This window comes from Aspergillus novofumigatus (assembly GCF_002847465.1).
Source record: "Aspergillus novofumigatus IBT 16806 chromosome Unknown P174scaffold_6, whole genome shotgun sequence".
In the NCBI taxonomy this organism is placed as follows: Eukaryota; Fungi; Ascomycota; class Eurotiomycetes; order Eurotiales; family Aspergillaceae; genus Aspergillus; species Aspergillus novofumigatus.
The window spans coordinates 1,482,711-1,496,103 of NW_020194279.1; the positions used below are offsets into that span (position 1 = coordinate 1,482,711).

A 13,393-nucleotide genomic window follows, 5' to 3' on the forward strand; every position below is an offset into this window, starting at 1 on the left:
GATATGGCAGATAAGTACTGAAGCAGACTATAATTCGCCCAAGTCGCCGAAGACACGGCGCCGAGGACCAGTCAGATGAAAGGAGGCAAAAAAGAGAAGAGGACGATCTGCGGGAAGTCGTTTCTTAGCGTCTGGGAGGGTGGGAGCCACAGAGTCTTGGACGCTTGGTCGGGAATTTGGCTGGTTCTAGAAAGCTTATGCAGACTGAGATTGAGAATGTATTACTTGGCGACGGAGCACCTCCGAGATATCATTCAGCAATCAGATATCGATGATTCATATTCGAAGTAGAGATAGATAATCAGTCAGGGTAGTCAGGTCTGCTTGAGACGATATATATGGGGTGACGGAGTTCGGTGGACGAGTTGCAGACGGCTGATTGATGTCTCACCGGGGCAGTTTGATGATTATCGACCGAATTGACACACGGATCCCGATAAGCCTTAAGCCTTCATTCCTGGGTAGGTCCGGTCCTCCGTACCGAGTAGGAGGAAAGAAAGTGGAGTATCTTTTGGAGGCCTCCCACGTGAGCACATGGCTTGGTTGGACCATCATTATCGGAGAACGGCCAGGCAACTCCACGCAGTCACTCTATGACGAATGTATTCATATCTTCAACGTTTCATCGACATACTGATAGAGGTATAAACACGGTCAACTCCGATCCACAGCGGATCAATGACACATGGTATCGATACAGCATCTGATGCAAACATAATATATACATGCAACAACATGGAGAATATCAACCTCCAACTCTATGCTATGCTATGCTCATCCTTCGTCTCAGTCCATTGCAACAAAGCCACCGCCTACTTCGCTCCGTCCGTAGAATTCACCAAGTGATCCGTCCGGACAATGTAGTCGTCATCCCCATTGGCAACATCGGGCGAGGAATCAGACTCTCCGCCTCCATCCGCGACAGTCTTATTCTTCCATTTGCCCTTGCCCTTGCTGCTTGTAGATTGGCCGCTGACGCTCCGCATCATGGCTGAGCCGGCCTTCCCTTTACCTTTGCCACCGCCAGGAGAAGGGTGGTCTCCATTCGTAACTGGTCCATCGATGAATCCATCAAGCTGGCCGCCCAGCTTGAGCGCTTCAAGAGCGTCGCCGATGGTCTGCGGCGCCGTGGACCCTGACCCGGTACTCTGCGGCTCCTGCTTCTTGTCATCGGATTCGAATTGGCGCCGAATCCGCTCGAAATGTTCCAGTTCCTTGGCACTGCAGGGATAATAAGCAAATGTCTTTCAATAATCTTATCAGGTATTGACTACGAGTAACGTACCTGACGCTGGGAACCATCTCGCTCTGAGCCCGGGTAAAGTCTTCCTCTGTCACCATGACAGCCACGTCGTCCGGCGTCGCGAGATGGTCAAAGAAGTATGCAGTACTAACCGGCCCGCCCGGTAGCTGCTTGATTTTCTCGTCCACCGCCGTCGCCTTGCGCGTGATAGCCTTGAGCATGGCATCGGAGCACAGAGCATACAGATCGGCACCCGTATAAGTTAGAGGAAGCCGGTCCGCGACTCGGCGGAGCGACACTTCGGGATCGAGCGTGAACTTTCTCGTCAGAGCTTCAAGGATTGTAGCCTGCTTCTCATGTGTATCCGAAACACCAAGGTAGAGCATCTTGTCGAAACGACCAGGACGCAAAAGGGCCGTATCCAGTAGGTCGGGCCGATTGGTGGCGCCGATAACAAATACACCCCCACTGTTCTCTTCACCACCATTCATCCCATCTAGCTCGGCAAGCAACTGACTGACGATGCGGTCCATAACACCGCCGCTGTCGCCTTGGTTTCCACGCTTCGGCGCGACCGAGTCCAGCTCATCAAAGAAAACAACGCAAGGCCGAGCATCCCGAGCGCGCTGGAACACTCGTCGCACATTCGCCTCGGACTCACCAATGTACATGTTGAGCAGCTCGGGACCCTTGACGGAGAAGAAGTTGAGGGAGAATTCGGTGGCAATAGCCTTGGCAAGCAAGGTCTTTCCAGTACCGGGAGGACCATAGAACAGAATACCACTGCGCTTCTTCATGCCCTTGGCAAAGAGCTCGGGTCTTTCAAGAGGCAGCTGAATAGTTTCAACCAGGGCATCCTTGACATTGGTCAGTCCACCCACGTCCTCCCAGCTAACGTTTGGAATCTTCGGGGCCCCAATGGAGTCGGCAAAGTTCTTCCTTGCAGCTTCAACAGCGGCGTCGAAATCGGCCTTGGTGACACCTCGTGCCGCATCGCCGCCAGAGACAAGCACGTCCCTGACACTGACTTTGGATTCTGGCGCAACTTTGCTTGCCGTTTCCGCTAGCTTTTCCAGACGGGCGGATCTGATGGCGGACGCCCTTTCGACGACATCCACTAAATCGCCTGCAACCAAAGCAGCTGTCTTCAGAGCCACCGATCCCAAGTCGACGTCGGGTGACAGTCTGATGCTTCGTTCAGCGACAGCATTTCGGAGAATGCCCTCACGCTCCTTCTCCTCTGGCGCAGTCATCTCGAATTCATGAGTGAACATGCTGCGGATCCCTTCCGGGATCTGCTCCACATCCGTGGTTGTGGCAATAACAACTCTCGCATCTGCAAGAATTTCTGCCATCGCCGACACTATTCTATCGGCAGTCAACACCTCAATGTGCTTGATGAGAAGCGCTGTGCAGTGCGATCCACAGTGAAACGCCCGCTCGGCTCTCGCTTTAAGGTAGGCTTCTGTTTTCACATCGCCGCCATTGGCGCCGCCCTCAGTCAGGATGTCGTAGGCATCAATGGGAAAGGTATGAAGGCCAATGTCTGCACACGCGCGCGTTGCGACCGTAGTCTTTCCAATATGTCTTTGCTGCGACCTCAAAAGAATCACAACAGGTTTCATTCCCAGCTGAATGGCGCGAGGACTTGTTGCCACTGCCATGAGCTCGCGAATCCGTTTTTGCAATGGCGGTAGGAACAGCTGCGGTGGCTCAGTGACCAGACCATGGGGTCCCGGCGCATTGCTAATGGACTTTGGTACGGATTTCACCCCAAGCCAGTACTCCCAACCGTTCTCCAAGGTGCCGGGAACCCGGCTGACATCGCTTCCAGCCTGCACCATCCTAGTGGTCGCAGAGTCAATAACGGCTACCCCTCCCCATTGATCGTCTTCATCCTGATCCTCGGACTTTCCGGGAACCACATGAGCGGCGCGGAACCATGCCACGCCAACCTTCTTCACACCCTGCGCAGACTCATTGGCTTGATTGAAACGTATTGTCAAATCTTCGTCTGAAGTGCTTGCATCCGTGGCCGCGGCTCCAGAGAAAACAGCTCTGCCAAGTCCCTCATCAACGCTGATGCCAACAAGATCACCGCTTTTCAAAATCCGCCTCTTCGACTCGAAATACTGCTTGAGTCCTGCGAACAAGGCCGGCTGGAGGACACGATCCATAGAAAGCGGTGTGGAAACCTTCAAAAGATTTACTTCCTTGGCCAAAGGTGGCTGCCTGGTCGAGCTGGCCTTGACTTGATGCAGAACAGCAGACTTCGAAGGGCCGTTACCTGTGGAAAATGCCATCGGCGAGATGCGCACATATTTCGTGTTCTCAAGATTGTTCAACAGCAATGGAGAAGCATAGACCGAGGGAGTTAGCCGCTGTGGAGGGCGTTGGGAGATGCTAGGGCGCCTGTCAGAGGATTGGTTGATCGAATACCTAGGTTTGGCAGACGGAAGGCCAGGCAAGCCGTAGATTTTTACTGGTCGCCAATTACCATGCTCTTCGTCATGCTCGTTGAAGCTCCCGAGCTGGATCGACGAAAATATATTCGCCTGGGGTTCCTCTGTGGCCTCGATTCTCACCCAGTCCCCGGAAAAACAGCCGATTTTCGCGAGCGTGCCGATGTCCACATAGATGAATGACTCCGGGTCATCGTCTTCCCGAGGCCTGGGGTGTAGGAGCTCGATTGGAATTCCACGAAGTAAACCTTCCGCCTTGAAGACTTTCCCCGGTCCTCTCCCCGGGCGCAGAGTCGCCGAGGTGAAGTTAGATGCCACGGACCCAGGGGTGTGAATGCCATCAAGTCTCCGACCACCAGCACGGGGTGTAGCGGAGGTGATTGAAGACAAAACACCGGAAGGTGGTTGTGGAAGTTCCGGGGCTGTCAGCGAGATCATATCCTCCAACGAGTCATCTGAGGTGTCACTCGCATTGCCTACCGAACCCTCGGTTTCCGAATCATCTGGCGGGGTTGTGCTCTCCATTTCAGTCCCACTCTCACTGGGCTTGTCTTCGGCAGCGGAGTAAAATTGCTCGTTTGATGTATCGTCCGCCTCGTCTTCCGCAACCTGCTTGAGCAGCCCCGGCCTTGACCGTAGACTCCTTTGCGCCCTGTGGCCCTGTGGACGCGCTTGAATGAGAACAATCTTGGTCGTAGACGCAAGCAAGCCTTGAGACACGGGTTCGCAGAAAGAAATGTGAGCAGGAGGGGCCGGAGCGTAGGTGATTGGATGCGGTGGGAGCGGGAGCGGTATTACATCGCCGGTATGCACCACTTTCTGTGTCCCTAGAGCTTCTCTGACGGCAGCCGTAAGTCTTTCCTCCACCTCAGCTGCCGCTTTCTTCGTGAATCTCTTTGGCTCTAAGCCCTTTCCCGCCTTTGCCAACAGCCCGTTCGGTCCGTGCATATTCGTGGTAAACCCACCACCGAACCTGCTCTGCACATCATCATGGTTCCGAAGCAAGTCTCGCTCTACCGTTACATAAACAGTATCCAAGCGCAAAGGAACGACGTCCAGAGCTCGGATCTCCACAATACGCTGCGCTTGCAGAGAGTGGCGCGTAGGATCGAGTTTGGTCAGAGTCTGTATGAACGGCTGGAGGGAGTCTGCAGAATCCGGAAAAAGGACCGTCGAGTGGGGGAGTGGCGAGGCACGGGAACGATCTAAAGACTCCAACCGGACAGGGACAATCGTCCACGCCAGATCATCTACCGCGCTAGAACCCGGAGTATAGGGCGATATGGCAAGATAGCGAATGCCATCATCATCTGTAATACAATCGGCGACTTAGCATGCAAACATACGACGCTAACAGTAGCTTTTGCCACGGGCTTTGTGAAGCCGTTTCAGCTCACTCACCTGTTACAGAGGGCGGCTGAAAGAGGTCGTTCGCCAGGTCATCAGACACAATCCCGACGCTCCCACGCAGCTGGCTGTCCAGAGCTAGCCGCGCAGATATAGGGGCCCTATTGCGTAATCGCCGTTTGGCGATATTTCGTCTTCGTCGTCTCGGTTGTTCAGAAACACGGTCATGGTGTGGAAAGTCCATGGTGAATCACAGCGCGGTGTCGTGTCCGGGGTAATCGCCGAGGGGCGCGGACGATGCTGGGTCTGGTGTAAAGATTGTGGGAGGGTGTATTTATCAAGTCAACAAGCCATGATAATCGTCCGGTAGTGACAGAACACGAAAGACCAAGCAACAGACAGTGACCGCAGATGTTGTAGAGGATAATTCCTAGCTCAAGTGCGGGCAGAAGAACAGTGGATGGAGAAAGTCCGGGGAGCGAGTGACTGTTCGGCACCGCCCGAGCGTTCTGCCACTTCCCGAGCCGAGGTCCAGCTGCGCTGCTTCACAAGATGCGGTGATTAAGTGGATTGTCGTATAGGACTGAATGCTGCATTAAAAAGAACAATAGGTCAACTTTCACTCTCTCAAGAGCCTATCTGGTTTTGAAGATATAATGATCCAAGATGTGGCAGCTTGCAGTCCTTTCATACGAAGTCTACATGGGAGTTCCTCGCTCATAGGAGTACTCCTAGTATTTGCCATTCTCCGCTCGTAATCACCATTGCGACAAGCAGTGAACAGCGACTTCGGCTGGCGAATGGAACGGGAACAAAAGAAACTGTTGATTGAACATCCTTTATACTTGCAGCTGTTTCCAAGTTGAAGGAGATAATCGTGGACCTTATAGTAGGTTTGCATCGCACACTCTCTACATATATTCTGTACGGAATACCATCTTGAAATCTCCCGCCGGGGCGCGTCAGGAATCTTCATTATTAGACTGATTGCGAATATCGTCCCATTCCATATCCCGGCCGGGAGAATAAGAGAAAGCCGAGGCTGTGATAGGCGTATCTGAGCTCAGCCCAAACGACACCCGTTCGGTATATGTATGTCGGCAAGACTCACTTGCAAGCTGCTTTAGATAAACGAAAAATTTATGGTCCTGACTCGCTCCTAAACTAGGTACGCCTGTTTCTCAGAGTCATGCTCAAGGGTTTCCATGACTCGTTCCGTTGCGTCGCGTCCGTTGGCTTAAGCTCGATAGCCCTCGATCTCTTTTACCCTCGCCAAACCATAACGCTAGGAATTGAGAAATCAAGTGTTGGAGACAGGATTGGGTCAGGCATTGCCGCTTGTAGATTGCCAAGAGGATACTAGAAGAATGCCTGGTGACAATGATGGAATAGTATCTAGCGGCACTGCACAATAGAAAAGTCCTTGCTGTTTGCGAGACTAGAGTACTGCGGAGTGATCTGCATAGTCCTGATGAAGACGTGCTGGTGAGCGGATGACCGCATGTAGCAGGATCATGGTCAGTACCTCTTGGACAATCTGCTTAGTAATGGCGGCTCCATTGTGATTTACTGTATACTCTAAGGCAAGTTCTTGGTCGTGTACCAAGTTCGTAGAGAAAGAAGATCAATGGGATAGCTCAAGTCATGTAAAATAGCTTCAGCCTGAAGATGTTTGAATAAAATATGCCAAAGGAGCATGGCTGGTGTTAGAGCATGTTCATCTAGCTTTTGGTCTTCATGGATGATGGGCAGGGGACTTTCGAGATTCAGGGAACTTGGCGAAGATGAGGAATAGGACCTCAGTTTTGCCACGGATAGTCCCAATACTGACGGGCTCTTTTCAGCAACAATAACTGATGCGCTCTGCTTGGTCCCTTGTGCTACAAGCTCTTGTAGATAACCGATGCCTAGGTAGTCTACGGAGGCTGGCGTTGTTGAAAGCCATTGTGAGCCTGTAACATCCCGGATTGATTCGTTTGGCGCAAACTGAGTCCTACCCCATCACTATTTATTTTCCCTGCCGTTGCCAAGTGGCAACGAATCGACCAATTGGGCAAGGCAATGATAGGGAAACGTCCAATCAAGATGATAACCCCAGCATTTATATAAGCTGAGTGAGGAAGCGGCAGTGTTTCTAGAGTGTGGATGGCTGTAGCGGATCGCGTCCATACAAAGCTCCAGATAGTTCATCCTCAATGGGAGCTGCGAGAGCACACAGAGTAAAGGACCAATTAAGCGTATGACAGCTCAGGATAGGCAAAGTCCACAACTTCGTGAGACAAGTAACGTACACCATACCTTGTTATGTTGGGCTTAGCTTCGCCAAGCGTGGCGGAGTCAATCAAGCCACCGTGATAATGGCCGCCCAAGGTATGGGAATAAGAATAAAGATTCAGTCTCATGCCAAACACCTGAGCTTCCCATTCAACTGCCTGAGTATCCGATGTGTGTCTAGATACCCTGTAGATGTAAACCAGAGGCACGGTAACATGAACCCCAGACCGTGAGCCGATCAGCAGAAGGTATCAGACGATGCCAGTTGTTCACCCTTCACAAACCGTCACCGACATCTGGTGATAATCTGGGGATTTTGATTGGATCAAGGCCCAATTTGAGCGGTCGAGCTGGAACGACACTGCTCCCTTCCATATGTCAGAGGCTTTCTCCGAGTGTGGCCAGACCCTGTGAAAGAGGGATGAGGCTCAAAGACTCCGCACATAGCCACATACTTGACATGGGTGGTTGCAGCCAAGTACGTAACCATTTGAAACTGAGATGCCTAAGGTAGGTACGCACTGTTGGATAACCTAGTCGCTGCGTAAGTTCTGGCTACGAGGCCTTACTGGACTGGAGAGTGTGTTGAGATGCTAAAGATGATTATTAAGGGTTGAGTCGTCATCCATGGAATAAGGAGAAATGTCGAATCATATCACCATGTGAGCGAGAGGACGGGATCCCTGTCATGTTTGAGCCAGGATGAGAAACCAGTTGTCCAAAAGACAAGTCATTCTGAGACGACCACGGTATCGACTGTAACGACCGTGACAGCCATGACCGCCCGTTTATTGATCTACGTCCGATCATGAAAGGGAATGTTTTCGACATAGCTTTACAGACAGTTAGGAGAAACAATTGATAAATAAGACTTTCTCAAGGATTCCTTTACCTACTGCGAATATACTAATTTCTTCATATGTTCTGTTTTAAGGTCATTTTGGCTACTTTCGAAGCGCGGCGGAAGGGTAAAAATACCTAGATACTCGTATTGCGCTCGTAAGCGCCATCGTTACTCCGTACGAAAATAACAAAAGTACGAGTCGTGGTGCCCCTTTGTCGTCCAATTGATTGAGGCTCAGTCGGGGTCCCAAAGTGTCCGACTCCGTTGGTCCTCATTTTCGGATTGTTGGAACTGTCCGACCCATTCACATTCAGGGTTTCCAACTTTCATCATACCTGCATGCACCAAAACTGGTTAGCCGATAATCCATACCTAAATCAAAGGACTCTAAAAAGTGAAAAGAAACCCCTTAAGAGCCAAAGAGGGTGGAAATGGAGCCAAACGGCAATTGCATTAGACTGATGTCGTAACTCCGTGGTACGACACCGCTGGAATCTTTGTCATTCCAGCCGGAATTTGCCCTTTCGACCCGTAATATACTGGTAAAATACAACCCAGGATCACAGCCCCAGACGTACTCCGGATACACAAGGTACCTCGGCCGACTGCGCCGATTGCTGATCGGGCAAAGCGCCACGTCAGTGGGGCCCTCGCAACGAGGCTATGAATAACAATCCAACCAGCGCTCTGATTTTCTTCTCAATCTTTCCCTTTCTGGGATTAGGGGGCTCGTCTATCAGGCAGACATCGAAACCACCTCAGCTTGCGGACCAGCAGATCCGCGCCGGACGAACAGCCTCCATTGCTGTCGATGTCAGCCTGTCGTCCCAGACATAGACTATCATCCTCCCTCGACTCCGTCCTCACGATCATTATTCTTATCATCACATTTTCATCGCCTTACCTGTGCGCTCAACTTTGCCCTTCCTCCTATTCTCGATAGTCGCAAAATAGAGAGAATTCGGACATTGAAGGTCGCCATTACCTCGATATAGACTTTGTCCAACTCTCAAAAGACTTTCGAGCGAGATTATCTCCGTACTTTGTTATCTACAGCAGTGGTTCTACTTTGCATTCACATATCCGCTCCAACGCCTGTCGCCTACTTCTTGGTCACTCGGAATCGTAGTCCTATTTAACGTTGCTGGTGTCCTTGCATTTCACCCAACTCTTCACGGTCATCATAGAGAGTATCGCAGTGCCTTCAAGGGATCATCTGCCGACTCGGTCGTCCACTCCATCAACAGCCAACTGTCATCACGGTAAGTGTTTGCACCTTCGGTTTAGATTTTATCCTTTCATCTGCTGCTTCACCCTCGTTGCTTTTCTGGGATTAAATAGCTAATTCTCGATGGAGACCGAGCCATTGACTTGCATGTACGTCATTTGAATCACCAGGGTAGTCATCCTTCTGAATACGTATCTTACATCGCACCAGGTGAGTCACAGACACAGTGGTCTAGCCGGTACCCTAGCATTTGGGCCAATCTGTTCTCTTCCGCTGACTTGCTAAGTCTGCCCTGCACTGTGACTCGTGCTTGCCTTTTCAGCCATGTCGACCTCCCAGGCTGAGCATACCCGGGTTCACCCGCGTCGGCGTCCCTTAAAGACAGCACCCCCCTCCCTTTCTGCTTCAACATCGCTGGAAAGCTATGTCGCCGACTCGTCATCGTCGTCACCAAGTTTGAGTTTGAAGAAAGGGGAAACGTTCCATTCACCTTCCCCACCACCCTCAGACGATCTTGACCCGGTGCTTAGCTTTAGGTCTCTTCCCCAGCGCTCACCTACATGCCCCAGAAGCCTAGAGGCCATCGCCGCCCGAGAGCAGCGCATGGTCGACTATCTGAGCAACCTTAACCTCAACTCCTTGGAACCGTCTTCTCCTCTTTCTGACAAAGACAACGGAGACGATCTTCCTGTTCCTCGAGCCATCCTTCAAGCCCACATCGATTCTCAGTCAATGGCGGACCGAGTCAGCAAACCTGCTCAATCCTCTCAGCTACACACTCCTTCCAAGGTCCGCAAGACCCATTGCCATGCCTCGGACAGTGGATTGGGCACTTCCCTCAGCAGTGAGAACATGTCGGCCTCGGACAAAAGTAAAGGTATTTTCGTTCTTTCAAGCCTACAGCCGCATTTCCTTTCACTAACATGCGTGTTACAGTGAAAGCTGGACAGTTATCATTCGAATCTCAGTCGTCTGCCAAAGCTGCTACTCGAATGACTCAATCGGCCATCACCAGCTCTATCTCGGCGTTTGATGCTAAGGTATCTCAGAAGCGTCAACTTGGAATGCCTGCATGCAAGCAGATTGAACGCCTTGTCATCAAGCCCATCCTCAAGGAAGAGAGATTGAAGCCGTTCCATCCCCTCGTTCAAAGTATCCCTCAGCGAATTGTAGATAGAGAAATCGGCTGTCTCCGTGACCTCGAAAAGACACTCTTGTGGCTGGCACCAGTAAGTGATTTTCAAAAAGGGAATGGCGTTAGGTGCATTGCTCATTTATTTTCTCGTTTCTTGAAGAACTACGCGGCTTCCAGAGCTTCGTACCTCCGTTTCTGCGAATTTACGATTCAGTGTCTTCATACGTCGGTCTATCATCTCAACGAACGCGATCAACGGCTGCCAGCAGACAGGCCTTACACTAACGGCTACTTCCTTGATCTCGTCGCACAGATTCGCCGATATGCAGCTATGATTAATGAGTCCCGAAGCAGCATGCCTTCTAATAGAGAACCAGCACAGGACGGTGCAAAGGCTAGTGATCCAAAGTATGTTCTCTCCCCGCCCTCTGGGTGGTTTGCAAGGTTTGACATTGTCCGCAGTGAACGTGTTACCCTGGAGGGTGGATTATCCAAGAACGGACGACCTGCTGAACTCGTGGTTCACAAGGATGGCGAGATGATCTCGCTGCGTACGGGCAAGCCCTACGAGGAGAATGCCGTTCCTGCGATGAAGCGTTCTCTCAGCCTTCGCTCCGTCGATGAGGGCGTCGAGCGATCCATGGCTCGTCGCAAGAAGAATGCACCCCCCATGGACATTAACCAGAAGTGCAAAGACTGTGACAAGGTTTTCAAAAGGCCTTGTGATCTTACGTAAGTGCTGTTACTGAATTCACTTTGCTCCCCTGACTACATTTTATTCGGAGCACTTTGCTGACCGATTCCAGGAAACACGAGAAGACGCACTCTCGTCCCTGGAAGTGCTCCGAACCTTCCTGCAAATATCACGAAATTGGATGGCCAACGGAGAAAGAGCGAGACCGCCACATCAACGACAAGCACTCCAGAGCCCCCGCTTTGTACAAGTGCAAATTCGCGCCATGTACCTACTCATCAAAGAGAGAGAGTAACTGCAAGCAGCATATGGAGAAGGCTCACGGCTGGGATTACATTCGCTCAAAGCATAATGGCAGGAGCAGCAAGAAGGCGTCCAACGGAGCTACACCCCAGACTCCCAGCATTGCTACTCCTAGCTCGAAGGCTCAGGACATTGCAACGCCCCTTACCGGCTCCGAACCCTCGCCGTTCGAACCCGTCACTGCTTACCCTCCGAACCCACCGTTTTCATTCGCGGATCCCCCTACCCAAACAGGTAGCGGCGACTTCCCCCTTTTCACTACGAATAGCCCATTTGAGGATTTAGCCGCTGGTGTAAATGATTTCAGCCCGCTGCCAACCACCTCGTTGGACTTCCAAGCGTTTCAATCCCAGCTCGAGGGGGCTGACCCTAATGGCCTCATTCCTCTGACTTTCGATCGTCAATCATTCGACTCCGCGTCTCCAGTGCCGGACTTGATCAATGGAACTATGGGATTCGATACGTCGCCAGTTGCATCCACTGACAGCAGCAGCCTGAACTTCGACCTGGCGTGGAGCCAGCTTGACGCTCAAAATGTCGAGGAAGAGTTTACGACTCTGACCATGCAGATGCTTACGCCAGAGCACTCGGTCCCGATGAGTGCCTTGAACTCCTTTTCTCGAGACCCCTCCATCTCAAACCCCTCTCCGCTCCCGGTCCTGAAAGTAGAGAATCCGCTCTACACGCCTGACTCCTGCCATGTCGATGAAGGCGTCTCGGATCTTTTCGATCCCAGCTACCAGAGTAAGGCAGATTTTATGCTTTTCGACCAGAATGCAAACTTTGGGGCGGGTTCTGTCGATATGTCGAGTACTTGCCATCTCTCGGCGCTCCACAACGCGAATCAGATGTTTCCCTCTCTCAATACCCAAGATCTCAACTATATGACCCAGGGGTGGCCCCAGGACATGGAGATGGAACATTTCTAATTTCGCCGGTCATACTCGATCTTCTTGCCTTTATTCTTTAATTTCCTACTTCTGGAGTCTGGGACCATCGGAAGGGCCGTGTATTTGTTTCTTTCCTTTTGAAAGCGAGTTATGGTTATTACTGGGATCACCACTACTGACAACCTTGTCATCCATCTACGAGTGCGGCATGTTCTGTTACGGCTTGACCTTTCTTGCCAGTCACTCTCTATGGTCATTCCTTGCCCGAGTTGACGTTGATCTGTAACTTGGATTGTGTAATCACCGCATGCATGACTCTATTCCACCAAGCAGTACTCTGTGCTGAATGATTTGTCAAAGATCACGTCTTATCTAGAAGCGCAAATGATTCCTCCAAAATGTCAGTGCGTACTTATGAAGAGCACTTTTGTCTACGGTCATCACGCGGTACCCTTAAGGAAATAAGTAGCCTGCCTGAAGATGTACATCTTGTTGGTATCGTGTCAGCAATTCGAGCATCGGACCCTTGGTAGACGCCACACACGCGAAATGACTCCAAGGAAGCATCCTTGATCTCATCCGTACTATGGCGTACGAATTGACTATCCTAGAAGAGTATTTACCTTTATTCATTTCATCAGAGGCCCATGTTGATAGTCTACCAGCTATTGGATCATGTGTCCGTCAATCATAGACAGATGCGAGCATGAAATTTCTGCATGTGGCTGTGTTTCTTGACTACCGAGCTGTTCAAGGTGAACAAAAAGCAACACGCACCGTCTAGTTGTCATTCTAATACAAAGTAGTAACGTTGTCCCCTATTTTTGTTCCGCTTAGCTGAATGTCATGTTTTTACCTTTTACGGTAGCTGTATGGATACCACTCCACTGGCACTCGACGTCGATCCTGCTCTAGGCGACGATCCATTACCGTCGAAATTAGCACCTCATTACAATAGCGTGGACTACAAGGC

At 51.1% G+C, this 13,393-nt stretch overlaps 2 protein-coding genes across 2 annotated transcripts; one reads left to right on the forward strand and one right to left on the reverse strand.

The window, feature by feature from the left end:
- Positions 1–812: 812 nt before the first annotated feature.
- On the reverse strand, positions 813–5,296 carry pex6 (AAA family ATPase peroxin 6; the record flags this gene model as incomplete). Its single annotated transcript, XM_024825097.1, has 3 exons — positions 813–1,221; positions 1,286–5,015; positions 5,107–5,296. The coding sequence occupies 3 exons, from the start codon at positions 5,294–5,296 to the stop codon at positions 813–815; spliced, it is 4,329 nt and encodes a 1,442-aa protein (XP_024680432.1).
- Positions 5,297–9,722: 4,426 nt separating this feature from the next.
- Positions 9,723–12,459, forward strand: ace1 (putative C2H2 transcription factor (Ace1); the record flags this gene model as incomplete). The annotated part of the gene is made up of 4 exons (XM_024830115.1): positions 9,723–10,275; positions 10,335–10,627; positions 10,694–11,265; positions 11,340–12,459. The coding sequence occupies 4 exons, from the start codon at positions 9,723–9,725 to the stop codon at positions 12,457–12,459; spliced, it is 2,538 nt and encodes an 845-aa protein (XP_024680433.1).
- Positions 12,460–13,393: the final 934 nt, after the last annotated feature.